Raw genomic sequence first — 10,799 nt, 5'->3', positions numbered from 1 at the left:
CACACTTGTCATTATTATAGCCAAGACCGGGTCCGGGACATGGGATTGGTCAGAAGAACCCACTGAGTAAGTATGGGTTGGACCTGAAATGTGTTGAGGTGAAACAAATTTGACTGGACCTTCCTACAATGGAATAAGCTCAGATGGACTTGTATGTATGTGTAACAGACTCTGACATTTTATCAATGAAGACATGGAATAAAATGTCAATGTTCAGAGCTTTCTGTGTACATGTTTGTTCCTAAAACTGAAAAACAGACATCCAGTTGAACTAGTCTTTGGTATTGTTTTCAATACTGAGTGAAGTGGATTAGCAGTAAGAATCAAGCTTTTCCTGTCCAGACCCATTCAGTCACAACAAGGGAGTATTTAGAAAACAATAAACATGACTCCACCAATATATTACACAAGCCCTGAATCCAGTCAGTCAGAGTCAAGCGTTCACAGAACAAGTTCAATCACTCCTGTGGAAACGGTCTCAGCACAGTGGTGAGCAGCTGCACAAAAACACCAACCCACACAGACACTTGTTCCCACTATTCCAAGATGCATGCCTCCATCTCCATCATCCTCCCCCTCTGCACTCATACAAACAAACTAGCTTGTAAACAAAGTGATAAATATATATAGGGAGAGATAGAGTTACAATTTCTGGCATTAACAACTGTATTTTTAAGGCTTTTTTTTTTTCAACATACGTGTACAATGTATAAATCTGACATGCTATTGAAGAACTAAAGGTTTAACATTACTGCCTTCAGCTTTTTTTTTTGTCTTTGAAAATGTAGAAAAAAAGAGCAAACCGCCAGGGCCCCCCCTCCCCCCACCTGACTCCCTGTATGTCCACAGAACAGAGGCTGCAAGACCGCATCGGAATCATCTAAAAACCCAATATGACAACAGAAAAAGCGGTTCTCTATTGGTTCTCCTGATACAGGACTGTTACTTATGTATAAAAGATAACTGATACTACAGTTCAAAAATCAAATTCACAGTATTCTTTCTTATGGACGTTATGAAAAGAAAAAGAAAACGGAATTTCTTTAAAAAGCAAAACACGAAAGGTTCCACAGTCGTTATGTATTAACATGATCAACATTTATGCTTTTTTTGAATGCTCGAATAATGAGATTTAAAGTAAAGAATAGTTCAAATGTGATAGAATAAAGGGAAAGACAAAGAAACACCTTGTAAGAGGCTTGAAAGATCTTAGGCTTTAGAGAGAAGAAAAAAATTCCTGTCTGGATGTGTGTGGAGGTGATGTCTGTCCAGGTGTGTGGAGGTGATGTCTGTCCAGGTGTGTGGAGGTGATGTCTGTCCAGGTGTGTGGAGGTGATGTCTGTCCAGGTGTGTGGAGGTGAAGGTCTAGTCCCACCACACTTGGCTCATCTTCAGTTCATTTCTCCATCCCTCCTTCGTCTTCCTCCTCTTTAGACGGAGGACAGATCTCTCGAGGCCTTTCGAGGCCCTTCCTCCAACACATTTGTAGATATGACATCACATCGTGCAGTTAACAGTTCAATGTCTTTTTCTTTTTTTTCTTCTTTTCCTTTTATAACCAGGTGACCCTTACAAGTACTTAAAGTCTTGTTTTCAAACTAAGGTCAAAGTTGAAAGTCCTGAGTCTTCCACTGAGCAGCAGGTGAGATGGTCAAGCTCCAGGCTTCTGAAGTTGTTTCCTTGTTTTCGTGTCTTTACAGTACAAGTATATATTAATTCTTTATCATAAATGGCCATTGAGAGACAGGGTTCACTGTCAAACAATGAGTTAGGAGAAGAAAACTAAATCAAACAGTTTAAAAAAAAGAGAATCTAGAATCTTTAAAACATTTCTGTTCCAGGTGGTAAAAATACAGTATATTCCTCCAATGATTTAAGCACCACGTTCAAATAAGCGGATGTCATTCCTTTGCTGCTGAATTTCAATTATCCATAAAAGGTTGATTTTGTACAGTATTCAAAGTCTAAAAGGAGAGAATAGGAAGAAGAGAGAGAAGTGTCAGACATTCAGAAGGAAATTACTTACGTCAACACTAACAGCAAGTCCGAACAACCAATGAACAGCCGCCTTTCTTCAACAACCATTATTACTGAAGATAATTATCCATCACAGGTTAGCAACAGTAACAGTCACTTACATTGTTCTATTAGCGAGAGGAGAGGAGACTGTCTCAGTGTCTCATGTCCGAGTACATGTTGTTGGTAGAACTTCCATGGGAGTCTCCGCTGGGTCGACTGAAACCGTTACCTAAGATGCACAACACGTTGACCAATCAGTGAGCAAATGTACAGGTATCATCATGAGTCATGGCAATGCTACAGCCACAACGCTCAACCATACATGGATCAGGTGTGGTCATTTGGTCATTCCGCCAGATTGTTTCAAGCATACAGCGCATGCTAAATGGCTGCCGTCTCTCCTGTACCTGTGTGTCCATTCAGATGGTGATGTGTCCCGCTGCTGGCTGGGGCCGAGGGGGACGGGTGGCGAGACGACAGGTGGCCCTCATAGACGTCATCATCATCATCAAGTCGGCGGCGTTTCCCCGGGTTGTCGTGCTGGCGCTTGTGGCCCGCCCTCTCCTTGTGGCCCCGCTGCCCCTCGGAACTCTGGGTCGAGCGGCTCTCGACCCCCGACCTCTCCGACTCGCTCTCCGTGTCGTGCCTTCGCCTCTTTCTCTTCTTCTTCTTCTTGTGTTTAGAGGAGGAGCCGCCCTCGCCCCGGTCGGAGGACTCCACGTCAGAGCTGCTGGAGGGGGGGGGGGAGGGAGGTGCGGAAAGTAAAGGAAAGAGGAAAAGGGGTCAGTCAGTAAATAGGAATGAAAAAAACCCTGCTCTGGTATTACAACCCGATCAAAAGGAGGTGTGTGGATGTTCAGTCTGTGTTTACACCAACCTTTGCTTACGGTGCCTCTCTTTATCCTTAGACTTCTTCTTCTTCTTGCTCTTCTTGTGTTTCTTGGCAAGCCGTTCCTCTGAGCTCTCCTCCCGCTCGGCGCCCCTGCTCCTCCCCGGGTCCTCGCTGCTCAGGGCCGAACCCCCCAGGGGGGTGGAGGGGTGCGGGGGGGAGTGGGTGGTCCTGCTGGAGCTCTGATGGGGCAGGGAGGTCTGCTCTTGCTTGGCGAGGTAGTCCCTCTCCCTGCCCTCGCCCCTCTCCCTGCCCTCCTCCCTGCTCCTCCGGCGGCCGTGCGGGTCGTCTCGGTGGGCGTGGTACCTGTGCTCCCTCCTCTCCCGGTCTCGCTCCTCCCGTGGGCGCTGGTGGTAGTGGTGAGAGCAGCGGTCTCGGTCGCAGTCCCGAGGGTGGTGGCCCGTCCGCTCCCACCGCCGCTCCCAATCCCAGTCCCGGTGGTGCCGGTCCCGGCTGGACGAGCGGTCCCGGTACGACCTGTGGTCCCTCCGGTAGCGGTAGCGGTCTGTGTCTCGGTCCTGGTCCCGGCTTCTGTCCCTGGGGTAGCGCTCTCTGTCTCGGTCCCGGTCCCGCTCTCGCTCCCTGTCGGAGGAGTAGAGGCGGTCTTTCTCCCGGTCTCTGTCTGAGGTGAACGGTCTGTCTCTGTCCCTGGATGAGCGTCTCTCCTCCTTGGAGCTGGGCTTGCCGTCTCCTCTCCCCCCCAGCCCATTGCTGTGGGGGGGCTTCGGGAGCTCCTTGGCCTTGTCCCCAGCCCCGTGCTCCCCGTGTGTGGCGGGGGCCGGCACAGAGGCCTTGGGCTCCGGCGCCGGGCCTAGGGGAGGCTGGGAGACGGGTGGGCCAAGAGGTTGGGACGAGGCTGGGGAGATGGCGGGAGCTGAAAGGAAAGAGGAGGAGGCAGCCTCCATGGAGGCGTCGGTTACAGCGTCAGTCTTAGTGGCCGCGGCCAATGAGGATGGAGTGCTAGCAGCAGGGGGTGTGGGGACCGAGGGAGGGGTAGCCCTTATGTCGTTAATGGAGGCGGGTCTCTCGGGTGCGGGAGAGGGGAGTCCTTCACTCAGGACATGGGGCTTGGTCTGGGGGGGGGTGGTCTGACTATGGTGGGACTCTTGGCCATTCACCGTGCTGGCAGCCACACTGGACAGGACTCCATGGCCATTTTCAGTCACCTGCAAAGCACACAAACAAATGAATAAGGGGACCGTTAAACACATGTACCATCGTGCAATGTTTGAAATCAACACTTTAAGGCTCTTCTTTTATTATCAGTGTAGCTGGTTAGAAGAAAGTAAACAAAAGATGATTCAAGTGGATCTCTCTGACCTTCTCGGGGATCTGGTCTCCGTTGACCTTGTGGTGACCGTTCTGGCTGGGCTTGGGCACGCCATTGGAGGCTGGGCTCCCGTTACTGGCGCTCCCGTTGTGGTGGTGCTGACCCGCCTCCCCGGAGGTCTTGGAGGGCGGCTGGGGCCGGGGGGCGGGGCCGTACACGGGCCCTCCCCCATTCCTGCTGTTGACGTGGGCCTTACCCAGGCCGTTCTCGTGGCCAGCGCCCTCCTGGTCCGACTCCTCCGACGATTCGTGTTCGTAGGGCACCAAGAAGGCCGCGCCGCCGCCCCCCTGACTCCCGTTACCGGCCGGGGCCCCGTTGACACGAGGCGGGTGCTGAGCGGACGAGGGGTCTGAGGTAGAGTGGGCAGAGGAAGGCTGGGCGTAGTAGGAGGACGAGCCTGAGGAGGAGGAGGAGGGGCGAATCTGCTTGCCCTGGCCAATGAAGAAGGAGAGCTTCTGGCGCTTTGCGGGCTCCGGGATCCCAGTGGGCCGGGAGAGAGAGGAGGATGAGGAAGAGGATGCGAGGAGTCCCTGGGCGCTCTTGCCCGGGCCTCCAGTGCTGGTGCTGGGCTTGGAGCCAGACGGGTGGTCCCTTAGAGAGCCGTTCCCGTTCATGAGGAGGGTGTTCTGAGGAAACCCAAACACGTGACACGGATTCATTACAGCTGTGTGCACGTCTGCGCGTGCGTGTGTATGACCATGTGTACACCGCCCCCTACCTTTGACATGTGAGGGGGCAGCTGCGGGCCGATGAAGCCGGCGGAGGCGTGCGTGTGCCGGGGCGCGGTGTTGAGGCGCGGGGTGAGGACGGGCGGCCTCGGGGACGACTGGCCGGTGTTGCGGTTCGGGTGGCCGTAATCTCCCCCGTTCTTCAGCTCGGGGGACCTGAGGAGCACGACAATGTGGTCAGGACACAGACAGGGGGGGGGGGGGGTCACGCATGCTGCCTGGCCGACCTCTGGGCCAGCAGAGCGGCGACGGGTACCTGATGTAGAAGAGAACGTAGGCCTGCTGGTTCAGGACCGAGCGGATGTCACTGACGGCCACCGTGGAGTCGTTCATCTGATACCACTGCCCGTTACTGGCCTGAGAGAGGGAGAGAGAGGGACGGGAAGAGCTGTGTTACACACACACACACACACATCTCTGATATAAATACTACTGCTATGTCAGTTCAGTTCTGAGAGCATGCGTGTGTGTGTGTCACCTTGATGTAGCAGAAGTAGTGTCCGGCATGGCAGCTGAACCCAGAGTGGACCAGCACGGCGTAGAGGGCATAGACCTGGGGCTCCCCGTGGCTCTGGGACATGAAGGGGCGCAGGTCCAGGTACTCTGGGTACCGCACGTCCTGCCAGAGGGGGAGAGGGATGGGGGTTACCGCGTGAAACACACACACACACACAACCACAACTGGGCGTGGACACGGGAGAGCAGAGCTTGTGAGTGCTTGTCTGGTACCTTTGCGATCTTGCCCCCGTTGAAGTTGGCGAAGCGCTTGAGTGAGATGGTGAGGACGTTGGAGCTACGGTGGATGGTGAATCTCTTGGAGGCAGGGACCATCTTCTTACACCTGCAGGCCACCACACACACACACACTCTGGGCTCAGTTAAACACTCACAACAGCGGGTCGAGCGTGACCATTTACAACGTCTAAAGGAATCAGGACAAACATCTAAAAGACTTCACGGTTGTTGAATGAGCTCACTTGGTGCATTTGTAGGCATTCTCCCCATCCAGCTGCTCTGGCTTCACAAACTGTTCCAGGGCCTTGGTGATGCTGGGAGCAGTCTGCAGGGGGGAACACAGACACACAAGAAATGCTCACACACACACACACTCCAAGACACTTCTCTCTAACAATCTCGTTGTCAGGTTTAGGCTGAAGCATCGGGTGGTGGACAGTTACCTTAACCTCCAGGGCGACGTCCAGGTAGGGATCGAAGGTGTCAGAGACTGCTTTGCAGTTTAAACATTTTACTGTGAAGAGGTGAGAACCAACTGTCAAGCCTGCTGTTTGGTTCGCTTGCTCAAATGATGGGGTTAGCCAAAAGAGACAGTAAATGCTTAGCTCCATAAAGAGCTCACGAGTACTAACCTCTTGACCTTAGATATCCCCCAAAAACTTGATGGATGAAACTAGTTGCCTGCGTCTGCCTGTCAAGCCTGGAGCGGGAGGAAAACGATTTCAAGAATTACACATCAAACAATAACTAGATGCTGAAGATCTACGAAAAGACTTTTGTCAACGCTGTTTATAGAGACAGTTGTGGAGAGGGAGCAGGGAGAAAGACACTGAGAGAGAAGACATGCGGGAAGCGGCCTGGGTCCCAATCAAACCAGGGCCCCTGAGTTAGGTCGTGTTAGCTTTCGTGTTATGCGCTATAGTCCACCACGGCGTCCCTAACCAAGAGAAATTAACCAAAACACTGAATCATAACAGCCTTTTGAAAAGGAGAGAGCAAGAAAGAGAGAGCGTGAAAGCAAAAGAGAAGATACTGCAGGGGAAATAGAGCAGGAGTAATTACTGAGAGAGGCAACCTGTTGTAAGAGTAAGAAATCTGCCTGGCACCAGAGGTTCCTTATCTAGTCTGTTTTCAGGGTACTGTGTTCAGGGATGCCCTCCACCTTATCCATCTATCAACAGTCTCACTGGGTGGTAGGAGGCGAGATTACATTCAGATGTGTGACTACTTCCTGGTTGTGTCTGAACACTAAACAGAACTGACGAATGACACGGTGACTGCGAGTACGTTGCTACGTCACGGGTGGAACGCGCCTGTCGTTGTGTGACGGCATGTATTTGCTGAATCGCACTTTTCTAGCTGTGTCTGTAAATGAGGTTCCAGATAAGTGGGCACCTACTTGGTTCCAGGTAGGCAGGACTTTTGCATAGCATCCACAGTGTAGCGTAGGAACTCATGGGCATCCTCTTGGCTCCCGTAGCGGAAATGCTTGGCAATCCCTGTTGGATAGGAGGGAGAAAACGATGAGTAAACCAGTTCCACAAGAGGATGGAATTAGGGGCTACACTGGAGCAAACACCCACCGAAACAACAACGAACATTGGAGTTTGGATTTGGTTGTTAATTTGCCAGTTGGTATTTATTGCTGAATTCAAACCATCTACTTCTTTGTTCCAAAAATACTGTGCCTAATCATGTGAGAAGTCCTGTGAAAACTTGGAGGGAAAGTTTTCCCTCCAAAAAACAAAGTGTAGTGGGGGGCTGGACAGCGCCACCTATCATGTTTTGAAGGGATAGCTGTTTGCCAGACACCCTTTCCAAGAGGGGTGCCACTCACGTTTGAGCTCGTTGAGAACGCCGATGGGCTTGATGACGTTTCCAGAGTTAGCAAACACCTGGGTGATGTGGTTCTGCATGGTACACATCATACAGAAGCCTGGCTCGTGACCTACACACACACACACACAGACAAAAGGAGAGCTAAGTTAGGGCTCTCCACTACTAGTCAACCTCTAAGTGGTTCTGTAAAACAAAACAGCATTAACCGCAAGAGACACAATCACGCAGATCCAAACACAGATTTTCAACATAAACATTGGCAGCGACATAAAAAAAACGGTGACAATCTTGATCAACGAGTGAGTGACTCCAACAAAACAGTTTGAATGACATTGCGGTGCTGAGATCAAAAGCAGTGCGAGCTCACGTACATGTCTTGGAGTGCTCCCTGGACAGCATGTAGTTGGTGAGCGGGGCGGTGTAGGTGAGACACTGCATGGCCGAGTTGAGGAAGCAGGTGTTGCCGAGGTTCTGCAGGCCTGCCCCGATGCGATGGACCTGGTTCCACTTCAGGCTGAGGCGGTCTGGGGAGAACAGAACCTTCTGGGGCGGGGCAATGCCGTCTCCACTGGTGAGCACCGCTGCACACAACAAGGAACAACACAGCAACAATGATGACAAATTACTTTTATGCGTTCGTTCATGCATTCATTTTTTTCATTACTGAATAGATGAATCGCGCCTGGTGTGTATCTTGGTAACTTGTCGTGGAAATTGGCCAAACAGAGAAAAGCCTGATGATTCATGTCACCTCTACAGGCAACGTAAGGTGATGTATTACAGTCCTAAGTCCTTTAACACAAAATGGCTACATAACAGGAAGAGTTACTACATAGAAGCTGTAAGGAACAACACTCAGGAAACCTGTTCAGTCAGTAAGGGACAAAAAGGAAAGAAGACACGAGGCATGGCTGGGCATGGACCAACTATGCACTGTCGCAGAAGATTTAGCTACACTGAAGCAAAAAAAACATAATTTTTTTGCCTAGCTCCGAGTAAATTTTCCTTTGAGCAGTATGCAACTATAGTAAGCTGGCACAAAAACAGATTTCCAGCCAAATGCAGATTCCTAAAGTTGTTCCATATTCAAAAGGAGAGTGAGCACATATCTAGTCAAGGTAACCCACAGGCCTTTACCTTGTTCCTTGGGCCTGTCCCCAGAGTGGGGCGTGTTGCTGTACACGGTTGCCCCAGGAGTGGGTCCTAGGCAGCCCCCTGCCCCAGCCTTCACCCTGGGTGGGTCACTGGGCGAGGGTCCCCCTCCCCAGCTGGAGCAGCTGCCGTCCATCCCTGCGTCGCCGCTGGGGAACGGGGAGCGCTTGCACCCCACTGACTCCAGGTCAGACTTCTCTGAAGATCTGTCAACTATGGTCATTGTTCATTGCTGTTGAAGGTGACACACATAGATATTACATTTGGAAAGTCAACAGATTTACATGGTTATGCAAACAGAGCACCCATGACACATGGTAACAATCCATGTGTCTGACATTTGACTTCAGACTTAACATGACAAGCAAATATTTCAGACATGGCCTGCTGAGTGAGGTCAAAAACTCAAATTTCAGTGCTAAGCATTGTGAATGACGTCAAAAGCAGAGATTAGTGCAGTTAGTGTACTCGCCTAGAGGCATGGTATACAAGTTTAGCCTTGGATTTGCATATTTCACAGTGAAAAACAAAGACATCGGGAAAGCGCGCATTTGGCATTTTACAACTTATTTAATACACCATTAATTGACGAGTATTCAGATTAATTGATTACAGTGTGCTTAAAGCCAACACCAAGGCCTACAGTAAGAGCCAAGGTTAACAAAAGACGTACGTGTGTAGCTTACAGTTACATCTGCAAATTCCCAGCTGTTAAAGCGGCAAGCATGAAAGTTCCCTGGCAGCGGAGCTTGGCCCATTTAGTTTCAGTTTGGAGTTAGCTAAGCAGATCGGTCTTCCTGCTAGCTAGACGACCAAACTGAAACGAGATGGGCCAAGCCAATATAACTAATTCAAGACGGATAATCAGAATCAGAATGGGATTTATTCGCCATGAAAATTTGCACAGACAAGGAATTTGCTTTGGCAGGAAGGTGCATACAATAAACATATACCTAAAATTTAAATATGTGGACTATCTATGCTAAGGGTACATAAACTAGCAGTACTAAGTGGGATTAGAATAGAATTAAATATACAAAAGCAATACATCTTAAGTGCAATCAATTAACATTAATGATTATGTTTTCTCCTCGAAATCGGAAAACAAACAAACAATTCTAAGCGCTACTGTAATTAGCCGTTTGCAACTAGCGAAGTTCAAAGACAAGTGACTTGACTTTACACACGTTTAAGGCAACTGGTCCCTCCCACTCCTGGCAGTATGGCTCACTAGCACTAGCGGAGGCTTTAGCAGATGAGATAGGCCTCGAACACGCAATTCAGATATTGGTAATAGCTTGATTACAACTTTAGTATTCATATAAGAATGTAGAGAGTGAACCGAAATATTGCTGTCTTTCTTGAGCACACTTCAGAATGTTTGATTCAGACAAGTGCGCGCGTGGTAAGAACAAACGCCATGGTAACGGCGAGCGTAACAATACTGCCGAAACATGGTGCAGCAATTGCGGTTAGCATTGTGCAACAATAATGTGCGGCTGATACGCAATGATTCAAGCTAGCTACCATTCCCCGTTCTATACCCGTAAAGGTTGTGTTAAAGTTTAGTTTTGCGATAGCACTGAAACCTGGACATATCATTTAGAAATCAACGGAGGGAAATCTAGCTAGCTAGCTAACTAAAAGGAGGGGCTCGAGATTTAAAATTCACCGGTGGTTGAGCGCTGGTTTCCGACATGACACTCAGTGAGGAAACCGGTGTAAGCTAACTACAATAAAACCTTGAAGGTTAGATGCACGGTTATGGTTCTGTTGTGTAAATACAATACATAGTATTCTATACAACATTAATGTTCTTACCTGTAATATTTTACAAATGCATTTTTAGACGTTGTAGCCTACATCCATTCCTTATTTCTAGCGGGTGTCCGGCGGTGAACAATGACGTAGCTAATTTCCCCACGGGTAGATCCGGGGATCGACGTTGAAAGGCAACTCCTGATTCGCTGTGGCTCGTTGGGTAAAGTGCTTACAGGACTCAATGGCACGTACACATCTGACTTCGACTTCGTTTAAAAATGTCAGTGGTACTAGGTAGGACAACCGGCGATTTCCAGAAAATTCGTTTTAATTAATGAGTGACATA

At 49.7% G+C, this 10,799-nt stretch overlaps 1 protein-coding gene across 4 annotated transcripts; it reads right to left on the bottom strand.

Moving 5' to 3' along the window:
- Positions 1–641: 641 nt before the first annotated feature.
- usp42 (ubiquitin specific peptidase 42) lies at positions 642–10,637 on the bottom strand. 4 transcript variants are annotated; one of them, XM_062475003.1, is made up of 17 exons: positions 10,514–10,637; positions 8,678–8,924; positions 7,912–8,121; positions 7,539–7,649; positions 7,101–7,200; positions 6,334–6,401; positions 6,145–6,215; positions 5,944–6,026; positions 5,696–5,807; positions 5,445–5,585; positions 5,223–5,323; positions 4,957–5,122; positions 4,229–4,864; positions 2,897–4,074; positions 2,427–2,749; positions 2,139–2,248; positions 642–1,964 (listed from the first exon to the last, which is right to left on the bottom strand). In XM_062475003.1, exons 2-16 carry the CDS (start codon positions 8,913–8,915, stop codon positions 2,172–2,174), a joined length of 3,615 nt encoding a protein of 1,204 aa, XP_062330987.1. In that variant the 5' UTR covers positions 8,916–8,924; positions 10,514–10,637; the 3' UTR covers positions 642–1,964; positions 2,139–2,171. The 4 variants fall into 4 exon arrangements, with proteins under 4 accessions (XP_062330987.1, XP_062330990.1, XP_062330989.1 ...); XM_062475006.1 differs by having other exon boundaries at positions 2,427–2,746; XM_062475005.1 differs by lacking the exon at positions 10,514–10,637 and adding an exon at positions 10,365–10,461.
- Between the last annotated feature and the right edge of the window lie 162 nt (positions 10,638–10,799).

Source organism: Osmerus eperlanus, chromosome 12, assembly GCF_963692335.1.
Source record: "Osmerus eperlanus chromosome 12, fOsmEpe2.1, whole genome shotgun sequence".
In the NCBI taxonomy this organism is placed as follows: Eukaryota; Metazoa; Chordata; class Actinopteri; order Osmeriformes; family Osmeridae; genus Osmerus; species Osmerus eperlanus.
The sequence above is the reverse complement of the archived record's forward strand: the minus strand, read 5'-3'. Positions and strand labels throughout refer to the sequence as shown.